Raw genomic sequence first — 14,527 nt, 5'->3', positions numbered from 1 at the left:
CCATTGGGAACAAAACCCGAGCTTTTTCCTGAAATGTGGTTTTGTCTGGGGGAAAAAACTGCTTGTGAATTCAAATCGGTTTTGACAGATCATTTCTTCTACGAGTTATTGATCTTTTTTTCTTCTTTTTTTTTTAATTTCGTGGGGAAAAAAGTTTCTGTCATTTCCAATGTAATTTTTGTAGGCTTGACATTATTCACAAAATGAGAAGGGGAGAGGCAGTAAGTGTGTTAGTATTCGTTTTTCTGGGACTGGTAGAAATTGAATTGACAAAAAAAATGGGCAATTTCTGTTCCTTGACTAAGTGATATTTTCTCTTTGATGAAAGCCAATATTTTTGTTAAGTTAGTACAAAAATGTCAATTGCTTGCATGCTTCCAATAATAGCAGTAATATGATCTTCATTTTGATAGCAATGTTACTATTCGGGGTTTAGAAGTAAACAAACTAGTGTATATATAAATGAACAATGTGCAGGTAATCAGCAATGCCTGGGGTTTTTTGTTTGTGGGTTTTTTTTACCCCCGGTGAGATAATTATTATAAAATATGTAACTCCTATGCTTATTTCATAAAGTATTAGTTGCATGCTTGGATGATCTTTGTCTAATAATTACCAGAAACAAAAAATTATTCTTATATTGGTTTATTTTGCATTAAAATGATGCACTGGTTATTGTACAATTGAAATAATGGGGAATTTTGCTGAACAAGAGCAAAATATTTGATAGTTTCTGTGCTTAATATCCAAGTGTTAGACTTGAAGTAAATGTATGGAGAGAAAATGAAATTCTTGAACATAAGGGAGTATCGGAGAACAACTGGCTCCTGCAGCCTACCAACCCAAAAAGTGTAAACTTTTTACTATGCTATTTAAGTGTACATAAGCAGAAACTTCTGGTAGGCCAGTTTATTACTAGTGTATGGATTATTCTTAAATCAAAATCAGAGATGACTTAGACCAGGTGGCATTTGAATTTAGGATATAAAAAGTAATGAGGAAGATGTGAATCAGAAAAATAATTTTCCTTCCAAGTTATGTTCTCAGAACAGAAGTCTCTTTTGCTGTGTTTTTCACACATTTCCTCCATGTGCCTTCAGTTTGGCGCTGTTCAGCTTTGTGGTGAAAAACTTTTTCTGCCTCAGCCCATGCTCCTTTTTCCCTTTGGTCCAGAATGAAGGGGCAGTGAGGAATATTCACAACTTGCTGCTTAACGTGAAGCTTCACCTGTGTGCCTTTTTTCTTGGGTGTCTTTGAGTGTTTGATGTTGCTGTTGATCTTCAGGGATTCTGGAGAGTACCCTGTGTTGGGCAGGCTGTGACTGAGCAGGCAGATGCCTTCTTCTATTAAGAGTGAAACTCTTAGATACTCTACTTAGCGTATTTCTCGGGCTTCTTGTTTGGTGTTCTCACAATATGCAGAAAGAAATAAGTGCAGATGTTCTTTCCTATGCAATCAAAAGAGCATTGAAGATCCTAGAAGTATTTCCTATGGAAAAAAGGCTTGGAGCATGCAGAGGTATCCCCTGTGCCTGCGCACACCAGGTTTTGTAGGTCCAACTAAGACACCTCTGTAAGTTGCTGAATTTAAATACGAAATGTGCAATAATGTGAAACTGCTTTTTAAAGAACAAATTCTACATTGTTGCATTCATGAAACCTCACTGGAAGAATCAGTCTGAAATTTGGGAGAGAATTTGGTTCAGTGTTTGTATTTACAACTTTAAATGCTAAATCTGTCACCTCGCACGTTTCTGTGAGAGCTGGTGGCACACACAAAAGCCTCAGCTGTATGGTAACATTAGTCAGAAAAGGAAAACTACTGTTTAAAGACTAAAATTCTTCACTTAACCCCCAAAAATATACCAAAAGAAGGAAATTGCTAGACACCCTTCTGTTTTGAATTGCTTTGTTGTCCAACCTTTTTCATCATGTAACAAATGTGGAAAAGGCTCCAATCGTTCTCCAGATATCCCGCAGTATAATAAGCCAATTAAAATTGCTCTTACATGTACCTCAGCTTTAAAAGCTAGAAGAAAAATGAGCAGGATTAAGTCTGGCCTGAATGAGCACCCCAGTTGCTCACCTCATGCGTGTATCCTCAAAAGGCTTGCAGGTTACTAAGTGGGTCTGCTGTGAACTAGTCGGGTGCAAGGTGACCTCCTTCTCCCTGCTGTCATGCTTTAGCTACACTGGAAAACGGTAAATTGCTTTGTCCTGCTCAGAGTCATTCAGTGCTGCTGAAAAGGAGCTCCGCAAGGTTGGTGCCATGTCACTACTGTACAAAAGCTCATTCCCAGAATGTGAGCTCTTCGCCCTCTCATTCAAGTTGGGCATGCCTTTGGCTGACATGATTTTTGGACTGATGTTTGCAGCACTAAAATCTTCAAAACTGCTTTATAAAAACTGGAAAATACACAGTAGAGGACAAATCTTACACTGGCGAGGGGAGCGCCTGCATGAATACTCATGAACTTTCAGCTTTTTTTTTCTATAACATAGACTTGAGCTTATGAGCTTATACATACACATTTTAAGTTTTGGGAATGTCATGCTGAGTATGCAAAGCCAGTATTGGTGAACAAATGCCAAAGCTTTGGCTGCCTGTCCTGCACTTGGACCTCTGTATGGGGCTATTAACATCAGGTGGAGAAATTTACCTTCTGTCGCCTTGTATTCTCTTTATATTTTTTTTCCTTTGTCCATGGACTGCAGGTGATTTTGAATATGGAGCTGTTGTCCTATATGCCTATAAAGACCCATTTGCTAAGGATATCTATTATGATGGTTACTATTATTACAGTTTTCCTCTGCCCCTTTTCCTAATGCTTCTGTCTGTCAGTGAGGGCAGCTGCCGTTGGCAAATTTAATTATATACCCTCTCACATGTCTCTTGGAAACTAAAGTTTGATGAGCGTTAGAAACAGAATTCATCTGTAAATCACAGTCCTCAGGGCCAGACAAACAACACTTTGTAAATATTTAATGTAAAAGTACAAATGTGAAAGATGTACCAATTGATTGGTCTCGGCCCTAAATGTTTTGTTGTCCTCCTGGCTCTGACACCAGACTTGCATTCTTTAATTCTTTTCAGTTTTAAAGTGAAATCAGTGTAGGATCAAGGAGTGAAACCAACAATTTGAAATTAAATCAGCTACCTGGCAGTCCAGGCTCTCGTAGCATTCCCGTCTGCAGAGGAGGAGCTAAGAGCACCATGCATTAGTGTCACTCACTAGAAGACATACCTGTTGGCATAATCTGTGCACTGTCCCCCATTGAGGCACGGCTGGCTGATGCACTCGTCGATGTTTGTTTCACAGAGGTCTCCGAGGAAGCCTGGAGCGCAGGAGCAGGCGAAGCTCCCCAGGGAATCCTGGCAGGTCGCACCGTTCAGGCACGGCTGTGATGAGCACTCATCTACTTCCATCTCACAGTTTGTACCTTCAAAAGCAAAGAAAACAAGCAAACCCCAAACTTAGAAGTACAATATTAATCTTACCTTTTTTTTTTTTTTAAGTAATTGCCTATTTTTAAAAGGTATTTCCTTCCTTAATGTTCTTTGCAAGACTAGTTCTTTTTCAAGGTTTGGGAGAATTTACAAAAGAACAAACCAGCTGTTATTCACAAGAATAGGTAGGCTAATAACTTTTTATGTTAGCTTGAATGTGGAAACAGAGCAAACTGTTCTGTTCAGAAGTGACTGTTCTGAACTGTTCTGTACAGCAGTGACTAGTAATTTAATGACCTCAGAAGAGTCCACTTAAAGCTGCGCAGTTAACTGAATTAATTGGAAAGCTGTCTGTTTAGCTGTGTTTTATTGCTTAATTTTTTTAAGATTTAGCAATGTGTAAATAAATTGCTCTATGATGCCATGTTTGCAACAGGTCAGAATCTTAGAGCTGATATAAAGAGATAATTGTACTAAGTCAGTACTAATATCAGTTTACAGCTATTTATGATAGTTGGCAGGTTAAATATACACTCCTTTTTCTCATCTGTAGCGCAGTCCAGGAGTTACTGATAAAATTTAATAACTAATGTCTCGCAGCTTCTGCTTTGATTATTTCAGGTATGATAATTTGTTTGATCATTGGCTTTTGATTATTTCTGTATGCTTATGCAATTATTTAGTATTTTGAGTAATAAGGAGTGATATTTTAAAAATAATTTTCACCTGCCAAGTTGATTTGTTTTACCAGCTACAGTGTCAGCCACAAAACAGATGCAAAATGGAAAATTGTAATGAAGAACATGCTTTTAAGTGGACTTCCCTTTCTTTTATTTGGCTTACCAAAGTAGCAGTAGTCTTTTAAATAGTTTTCAGGGGAATTTCCTTCTTGAAAGATAATTTGCAGTCCTGAGAATAGGTTCCTTTTTTTTTTTTTTTTGAGAAGTAAAGTTTTCAGTACAAGATGATGGGGCAGGCTTTCAAAAGATGGGATTAGACACATTTTGATGATGGGTATTGTATTAGCAATTTATTTAGGAGCTCGCCTTTCATTCTTTCTTTATTCTGTTTTTGCCAGATCTGTTCTGCTGTAAAATTTATATATTTTAAGGATAGTTTTCTCAAAACACTGAGATGACTAATACTTAGCACTGTTACTTATTACTGACTAATAATTTATTTTGACCCTTTTGAATGCAGAGTCTTTAAAAAAAAAAAAAAATCCTTATTCTGGATAAATACCTGGAAACAGGTTAAAATACCAAAACAAAATTTGAGGATGTTGGCTCATAGCTATTTTTCATTGTATTGAAACATAACAGTGCAAATTCATTTTTCTAGCAGTTATGAAATATTAGGGCTGTAATTTTAGGGAATATATTTTTATAGTTTCTTGAGACCACGTATAGAGGATGGGTGAAGTTGCTGGTCCTGTGCCTCCAGTTTAAGGTTCACCGATTCAGTTAGCCACTACTTTCAGGGGGAGCCTGCCACGAGACCCTAGCACAGGAACGCTCTCTCATGGATTTATGGTAATGTACATTACATCCAGATATAGTGAGCAATCCCTCTGTGGTCATTGCCCTGTGAATTCACTGTAATTGTAAACAGTGTGTTTGCAGAAGTATGTCTAGTGACCGTAAATCTGCCAGAGCTTGTTAACAGCTTACTGTGAACACTAAAAATCATGTGACAAAACAAGCCCTGTTCAACTGATCCTCAGTTCAGCCAAATTTAAAACTACAGGCCTGAGAACAGCCTGACGATTAACATGGGAACATAGCGTTGTTGTTTTGGTTCACGTCTTTAATCTATCAAGCCCAGTAACCTGCCTTCGGCAATGTTGCCTCAGAAGAAAACTCCTCTCTGTATAATGCATCCAGCCAATGTGATATGCCATGCAAACGGGAGGAATTCCCTCCTAGCCTTCACTGAATCTCCTGTCAGGCTTTCTTATATGTGAAGAAGAGAGATTAAAAGATTAGATCTGCATTTGCACCTCAGTCTAACATTCTGTCATAAATATGCTGTATGCCAAATATCATATGCTGGAAAGTAAAAAAAGTACCAACAAGCCCTGACACAGTTATTGCATGGGGCTGCAGCATCAAGAGCAAAGGGTTCCCATCCTAGAGCAGGCAGAGTGTTTTCGGTAGATACTGAACTGCACAAGTGGTTTGAATTGAAAGACTGGGCAGGTGGATATAAGTGATATTTATGACTTTTGCAGTTTCCTTGAAGAACTGATTATTTGTTATGCTGCTTGCTTTTTAAATGAGTTTTACTGTGCACTTTTTTGTACAGCCCCAGTCAATAAAAAGTAAATGCAGGTGAGGAAGAAAGAGGTACAGCCAACATTTTCAGGCTTGCCTGCCTACAGATATATTGTAAAGTCACCTTCTGGTCAAAGATGCTAGAGGTTTGCAGGCTCAATGTAGTTCCAGGTGGACTCTTGTGTACTTATTATGGCTGGAAATTGGTATCCTGGTCACTCCTCCCACTCCTCTGCACTGCAGTGCTGTGCTCGGGCACGGCAGGTTCAGAAGACTGTCCCAAAATTCCTCAATCTGTACATGGCAATCTTACGTGCACCATCTGGATGGAGAATGTCAGATAGCTATTTTTGAGGCGTTAGCTTCGAAAGGGCAGGAAGAGAGTTCATCAAAAAACTAGATAGAGGGAAGAGTTCAGTTTCTTGGAGCAAGGCTTGTCCTTTTTGCACACAGGTCTATACGAACCACCAGTTAGCTGCGTGCGCGCACAGACATAGGATGTTACAGGTATTACAACACTGTACTAACCAGACACAATTGGAGGAGAACCATGGGACTAAATCCAGTCAAGGGTTTCAGCGCTGGGAAGTTATGAACTGTGGCAACCACTCTTTGGTTGTATGCGCCCTCTGCTAATCTTTATTTTGAAAACCCTTTGAAATACAGCCAGTACTGCTGGGATCCTCTCACATCACAGTCTTGCAGTTAGGAATCCCAGCAGCAAGCTGATAACTTGGGCCAAATCCTCTGCTTAGGCTGGCTAGGGTGTGAGGTGGGGAGCACTGGTTTGAAACTTGAAAGCTGGAGAAGGAAAGAGACCTTCTACTTTGTTGGCAGTTGCTGTTGGGTGGATAATGCCATTCGCTATCGATATCCACAGTGATGCTACCATGAGCTTGTTGGGAAGTGATATCTGTATTTGAGGTGCTTCATCTCATGGTAGAGCCTGCCATGCCTCTGCTTGCCTTTAAGTGCTTAAGACTTACGACACATCTACTCTAAATGTTTGCATGGCGTATATATTATTGATAAGAATACCGCACGAGAACTTAAAGATCCATCAGGAATAATTTCTTCATGTTGTACAGAGTTCATCCCAGCTATGGTTACATCATAGTAAAAGGTATTGCATCAAGAATGAATCTAGCCCATTGTACCTATTGTGTCTGTCACCGAAACACTTTCTCCTGCTCTTGCTTGGGCTAAGACTGGTTTTTGGAACTGCCACGCACCCCTGACAGTTCAAACTAAAATGTTCACTGGCAATGGAGGACTGGGTTCAGCTGTGTCCAGCAAGGTGATTAACATACCTAGCTGTGGGTAATAACAGGATTTTACACCATCCTCGGCTGGGGAGAATTAAAAGCAAGTGCAATTAGTGCAATGGAGGAAAAAACCACATTTGATTAAGGTAGCCAGCAAAACTTCAACAAACCAATTGAGCTTCATTATTTAACAGCTGTGTGACACATGTCTTGTAAATAATTTCACACATGCAGAGCATTATCATAGAAACTGTGCATTTCATGCTGAATTTTCCACTCTTTGGCTCTTGGTGCGTTCTAACTTCTTCCATTTGTGTAAGAATTATGTGTGACATTTCTCAGCTATTTTAAGAAGCGCTGCAACATACCAGTCATACAAAATAGCAGTCATAGTCCATGAAACAAGTAGCAACTGCAGCCAGTAACTCAAGCATTTGGTTAACATTACTCCTGTAGATTTACTGTACATTCTCTACCTACATATAAAGAGATATAACCTTTTTAACATCTTGGGGAATGAGATGAGGCTGGGTGACTTCCACAGTAATTCATGGTGTCAGGCCAGGATAATAATGGTTGGCAAGATCCCCTGACGGAGTAAATGAAGGTTTTTATTACCAGTGGGGACACCTCAGGTCTTCCATCCAGTAATCCCCCTGGCTTGTGCATTTAGTGCAACTTGCAGCAAGGTGCAGAAAACAACAAAAAAGAATGCTTCTGATAAATCATTTTGCTAAGTAGCCTTTAAAAGCTGGTGTTTTACTGCTGAAGGAACAGTCTGCTACTCCTTTACAGAATTATTATGATTAGTCTCTTTGCTGCAGGAAGCAGGGCTGGAGCTGCATGTCAAAACACTACAGCCTCTTCTGCTTTGTATTTTAGCCCTCTTCTCTGTCCTTGGCTTTCTCCTTATTTCTTAACTCTGCTTGTGCGGAGTGTGGAGCACTCAGTGACATCGCTTGATTTTTGGTGAGAGCAGAGTGCATCAGCCTGGGAAACAGCAGAATTTCATGATGAAAGTGGAAAGACTCCAGCAGAGGGAGTTTCCTCCAGCAGTTTGTGTTGATCTAAATCTTCATTTCTTTTTGTTTGGGTTTTACTATTTTATTAGGCTTTCTCTCTTTGTCTCTAAGGTGTATATTCTGCCTCTCTCAAATTGAGTTCCTGGGCTATAGATCCAGGTCTGGAACCCACTAACAGTGCCAGTTAAACAAATAGAGTTTCCTGAATACAACAGGAGGTCTGGGTTGAGTCTGATCATTGCAGAGTAACCATGCTGGTTGTTAATAGGTTTTTCCTTCCTTCTGCTCTTCGGCTTTCCCCTGGTTGTGTAGTTTTCTCCTCGGCTGGCCTGGGCTCAGGCACCCACCGGCAGCAGCGGGGTGGCGGAAAGGTAACAAGCTTCCTTCAAATAACATTCTCCATGCTCATGAGGGATATTAACTGAGGGCTGGCTTCCAATGAGTGCTGTGTCAGACACAGGAAAGCTGCTTTTTACCTCTGACTTCCCCTCCTGCATGGGGATTTGAGGATGGAGCTGTAAACTACATCTCTTATTTCTTATTCATTTGAATCACTTGAAGCAATAGCTGGCTCCCCCCCCCCCCCTTTTTGCTGTATGATTCTTTTTTTAGTTTGCTTACCTGACTGGAAATCTATCACTACAATGCCTCCCCTTTTCTCCTCTTAATGATTCAGTGTTCTACCTCTTGCAGACCTACCCCTGAATACAGCTTTGAAATTTGAAGGGAACAATCTCCTGAAAGGATTATATGCTCTCCAGTAGAGGAAGTAGGCAAGAAATTTCATACCCATACCTTAAAAATGGAGCCACATAAAACAGGATTATCAAAAAATGGGCAGTTTGGGAACCTGATAATACTTCTTTCTCTTTCGCTTACATAATGTTCTAGTCGCAAATGAGTCCTCTGTTTGTGGGACAGGCAGAGGAGAGGAAGTTAATGTGAAATATCTAGGTTTAAGAGTACAGTTTATCATGATTAGCAAATCAAGCAAGTCTAATTAGACCTAATTTTTAACCCTGTCAAACATAGGCTTTGTCTGAGGGCCAAAACCTATGTATAGCACTCTGAGGACAGGAATTTTGAGAATGTTTCTTTTAGAAGGGAAGTTAACCTAGCCCTGTGACATAGCCTGTTGTTCACGAAACTGCTCTGTAGTTTCTGGTAAATGGGAGATTTCTTTAAGCCTTCTCTCTCTGATACCAGTAGTTCACAGTGATAAGGCACCAACAGCCACTGGTGCCAAAGCTGAAGGCAAGGTGTTAATATAGATATGACTAAATAAGTGGGTGGGGGAGTTGAACTTGGACCATGAATTATGATGGTTCTCCATGATGCAAAGAAAAAGTTGTTTTAATAGTGCTTACCTGTGTATCCAAGAGGACAGATGCAGTCATACTGTCCTATCTGATTGAGACATGTCGCCCCATTCAGGCATGGATCTGACACACATTCATTCACTTCCAGGTCACAGTGCTTGCCTTGGTAGCCTGGGACACAGTAGCAGGAATATTCATCAACCCCATCCCTGCACACCGCTCCGTTGTGGCACGGTTCGGAAACGCATTCATCAAAATCCATTTCACAGAGTGTACCTGTGTAACCTGCGCTACAAAGGCAGGTGGGCCCAGCCAGGCCATTTTGGCAGGTGCCTCCATGCTCACAAGGGTTTGTGTCACACATGCTGACGGCTATTTCACAGGTAGGTCCGTTATACCCAGCAGGGCACTCGCAAGTAAAGCTGAGGTTCCCAGTAGAACTTAAACAGGTAGCATTTTGAAGACAAGGGTTTGAGGAGCAAGGATCAGAGGTTTTATTGCAGAGTTCCTCCACACTGTCCAGCGATACACCTGCACAACTGCAAGTATCGTCTTTATGACCAGCAATGCATGTAGAATTCTTTTGGCAAGAGTTTGACAGGCACCTGGAATCATTCCTCATGCAAAGTGACTCTAGAAAGGAAACAGAAAAAGTCCTGAGGAATTCCACAGCACTGGGAGTCAACAAGAGTGAAAGTAGTGCAACTCAACACAACTGTGTTTCAATACCAACACCTCCAGTTGTTGGCTTGTTGAGAAGAAAACAGGGCTGATTACTGTGTGACAAGTATCAGTAGACAAATGTAAAATGAAAACAATTATGAAAATATGAGTAAGTTGTAATTTCCTGTTCTCGCCTCTTCCAACAACCATGGCCTGGGTGTAAGGATTGCTTAACACTATATTAAGAGTACCGTTGCAAGAATATTGGTGGTTGTCAGCAGATCTCCAACAGTATGGAATGCATTTAGGTATATTTAAGACAATTTTTTTTTTTTTTACTAGAAAAAAGAACTTGAGCTACATTTTTGAGTTCAATACCACTTTGTATTCTTTTGTGGTGGAAGTTTTTTTGTATTAGATTTCAACAAAGCTAAATTACTCAGATGCAGTTATAACTCAAGTAAGTGGTTCAAACCATCATGCACTTTGAGTCTGACTTCCTGATTATAAATAGTAGTTTGACAGCTGTACATTTCCACCACAAAGAATCTCCCAAACACCTGAGATTCAAAATAGCCCTCCGAGAGCCTTCCAGCCTCTGAGGCTGAAAGGACATGGTGAACACGGTGTAAACATCTTCCTTACCCTCCAGGAACTGAGCTCCTGGCAGGAATTAAAGGCCACTTGGAGATCCCTTGCTGCTGTAAAGACTGGCTGACAATAACAATAGCTACTTCTCACTTCCCAGTCTGGGAGGAGGGAGCTGTTACCAGCATTACTCATAACCCACGACTGAGAAACAGTGACAGAGTTAAAGCAGTGAAAGTGGTGAAGGATGTTCTTTCATGGCAAAATTCTTGTTTTCTTTTACAAGAAACTGTATAATTTTTAAAACCATGATTAATTGTCTCCATAACAAAGTAAATGGCTGTATTCAGATAAGCATAGCATACATGTGTAGGTATATACCTGCTGCCTTAAATTCAGCGTTAGGCGTACTAAGCAATAGCAGCAAGGTGCCAAATACTGAGTGCCTGAAGCAGGTGTGCTGACCTGGACTGAATCCTCCGCAATCACAGCTTCACTGCGAACAATATTAAGTGAGGTAGACTGAAGCTTGAGTACTTTTGTGAGTGCTATCATCAGGTCTCCCACATGCAGCAGAGACGAAGAGTACAATGGGGTTCTATTGATCACTAAATTAATCTCATAATACCATGTTGCTTCTGTCATGACTTGCCATTGTTTTGGTATGGGTCAGTGGAAACGGTGTTGTCAGCACACATCCTGCAATTGTTGGGAATTTTGTTATTCACTGACTCAAGGCTGTGGAGATGGTAAGACCCAAAGGGATGATTGCAAATGGGGTGTTTGCTCTAGACCTCTATCCTGGTCTAAAGGTCAAGCTTTTGAATGCTGATGAGAAGCTAGTAGAAGAAATCCAGGAGTTGCCTCCAAATACTATGCTAGTAAAATGAAACGATGGCAGATCAAACCTCATAGGGTGATTATGGAGAGAAGAAAGGCAAGTAGTTATTTACTGACCTAAACCACCTAGAAGACAGGGACTATATAAATACAGACCTAAAAAGCCAAATGCATGTATAGTATTTTAATTTCTACTGATCAAATTGGAAAACCTGATCTGGAGTATAATAAGAAAAGCTCTATCCACTTGTCCTGGTTTCAGCTGGGATAGCATTACATTTCTTCATAGTAGCTAGTATGGGACTATGTTTTGTATTTGTGCTGGAAACAGTGGTGATAATGTGGAGATCTTTTGGTTGTTGCTAAGTAGCGCTTACACTACTGGTCAAGGACTTTTTCAGCTCCCCGTGCTCTGCCGGGTGCACAAGAAGCTGGGAGGGGGCACAGCCGGGACAGCTGACCCCAACTGACCAATGGGATATTCCATACCATATGATGTCATGCTTGGTAATATAAGCTGGGGAAGAAGAAGGAAGGGGGGGATGTTTGGAGTGACGGCGTTTGTCTTCCCAAGTAACAGTTATGCGTGATGGAGCCCCGTTTTCCTGGAGATGGCTGGACACCCGCCTGACGATGGGAATCAGTGAATGAATTCCTTGTTTTGCTTTGCTTGCGCGCGCAGCTTTTGCTTTACCTGTCGAACTGTCTTTATCTCAACCCATGAGTTGCCTCACTTATACTCTTCTGATTCTCTCCCCCGTCCCACCAGGGGGGAGTGAGCGAGCGGCTGCGTGGTGCTTGGTTGCTGAATGGGGCTAAACCACGACACCACTACAGTTTTTTCTTTTACAGCTGATTCTTACCATGTTATAAGAAATCCTGTACTGTATAGTGAACATCTGAATACTATCAAACTTTTAATGTGATTATGATGTAACATTCCTCAAAATATGAGAGTAAAACTCGAAATAAGTATTTTGCATGTTGCTAGAGAAAAAAACTTATTTGTATCACAGGAGGCGAAAAAAAAAACCCCAGTCGTATCTTGGCCAAGAATCTATGAAATAAATCTGAAGGTAGCGATTCAGAAGGGAAAGACTAGTGGTCTGGAGAATGAAAGTTGCATTAAATGATCTGTATGACAATCTTGTCATATTCTTCTATTTTCTTCTTTCAGTTTATACTTTTATTCTGGAGTTTTGTTTGGAAATATGAAGGGTATGTGTCTCCTACAGCAGTTACTGAAAATGAATGGCAGAACAGTGTACGTTTGTGCACAGAGGGTGTTGTGGATGAGCTGAACTTCTTGGAGATATTCAGACCCATCTACCACCAGTCTCTAATTTCTTCCTGGTTCTTGGAACTGAGATTCAGGAGTGTGGAAACTACAGAGAAGGAGATGGGGCACTGAAAGAGAAGCAGCACGTAGAAAAGCGCCGACAACTGGGGCTAGACCAATGCTGATAAAATCCTGGGACAGATCCCTGGCTAGCTGGGAAAGTGAGAGGCTAGGGCTGGCCAAGTGAGGATAACAACCCACCACTGGGGATTGCCAGAGAGTACAAACTGTCCGATGAGGGTGCATTTTCATAATGTATATTTTAATACAGAATATAATTTAATCTGGTTTTTGCCAGGGTGGAGAAGTGGAGGAAGAAAGCCTCAGAAGGCTCTACTAGCCTTAAGAAAGGCAGCTTATGTAGATATGACACTATGACAACGAATGGGGAGGTTGGAGAAGTTATCTGTGCTTTGTTGTTGTGCCTTCTGACCTGAGGTGTACAAAGGAGCAGCAGTGCCTCTGAAAATTAAAAGCACCAACCTTGAATGAATTTGATGCTCATAAATAGGTACGTTTACTGAGTCAAATACCTAGTTAATACTCGCTTGAAGCAGCAGAACAGAGATTTGTGTAGTAACAATGATAGTAACAGTGGCATCATGACTGAAAATTAACGAACAGTGGTCTTAAGGATTACATAGAAATAGTTTCTTGGTTGTTTCTTTTGGGGTGTTGCATATATAAGTAAAACCAAAGAAATGTTTTTGTTTGAATTATTTTTAGCTGTTGTCATGCTCATATATACCAGAGATGCGGAGGAGAAATACCTATAAAAGTTATGGTCTCTTCTTGGTAAAGATTATCTTTATTTAATGCAGGCTAAGATAGACCTGATTAAGAAAGCAACCTAAACATTGTCTAGCAGTAACGAGAACTGGAGATCTACATCCTGTTCTTTGAAGGAAAACAGGACAAAACCAGTACTTCTGATTTATCCTGCCTTTAACGTGGCCGTCCCCAAACCTCTTAACATTCAGTTTTGCACTGGGAGCAGATATTTCATCCTAATATGGTGTCAGTTGTGCTTCTCACAGCTCTCACTGAATGCAAAATTCAAGACATTGTCCATGGTGCACTAGCTTGCTCCTCAGTCAACTGTATCAAGGACTTCTCTCCTCCCCAACACACCCTCGCGTACGTTCTGATATCCTAGTTTACATAATTTTGTATATTACCCATGTTTTCAGTTGTTTTTCTTTAGCCTGGATAATAAAGAGCTCACTGCAATCTATTAATTACTGTTAAAATGAGCAAAACTGCGTTCCTTAGGAACTTTTGCATCCCACATTTTTCTTGGGATTGCACAACTTTAAAGGGCTTTCCTTTCAGTCTGTCTACCTACTTTAAATTCATGAAAAGTGCATGTTTGAAGAAGCATTGCAAATTTGACAAAATGAACTATGATTAAGTTATAACATTATCTAACTATTGTACTGTGTAAACTACAAGAGGTGAGGTCAATCATTCAAGTGCTGCTTAAGTAGGACCACTGTGACATGAGAAGCAATTTAGTTAATTATTACTGCTTTTTCAGAGATAATTTGCATGCAACAACTCAATTTGTTGTAATGCCTGTGTGTGAGAGAAACTGGAGCATTTGCCAGTCTGCAGTTTTGATAGTAACATACTAGCTTTGAGCACTGGTTAAAAAGCTTCATAGCTCTCTGAGGTAGTAATAGTGGATGGAAAATAAGAGGAAAGCAAGCCCTGAAAGCACAGCCTGTAGTGAAGGCAACCAATTTGTCTCCAAGGTGACACCACAATGGGA

The 14,527-nt window shown here is 40.5% G+C and overlaps 1 protein-coding gene across 1 annotated transcript in view; it reads right to left on the bottom strand.

Moving 5' to 3' along the window:
• CRB1 (crumbs cell polarity complex component 1) overlaps positions 1-14,527 on the bottom strand; it is a 109,221-nt gene that overhangs the window by 64,354 nt on the left and 30,340 nt on the right. Inside the window, exons 3-4 of the mRNA XM_064455774.1 lie at positions 9,375-9,959; positions 3,245-3,440 (exon numbers count right to left, since the gene is read on the bottom strand). Of these exons, the coding sequence (XP_064311844.1) occupies positions 3,245-3,440; positions 9,375-9,959 (781 nt within the window). The remainder of the gene's footprint in view (positions 1-3,244; positions 3,441-9,374; positions 9,960-14,527) is intronic.

This window comes from Phalacrocorax carbo, chromosome 6, assembly GCF_963921805.1.
Source record: "Phalacrocorax carbo chromosome 6, bPhaCar2.1, whole genome shotgun sequence".
Classification (NCBI taxonomy): domain Eukaryota; kingdom Metazoa; phylum Chordata; class Aves; order Suliformes; family Phalacrocoracidae; genus Phalacrocorax; species Phalacrocorax carbo.
Note: the sequence above shows the minus strand (reverse complement) of the source record. Positions and strands in the feature narration are given on the sequence as shown.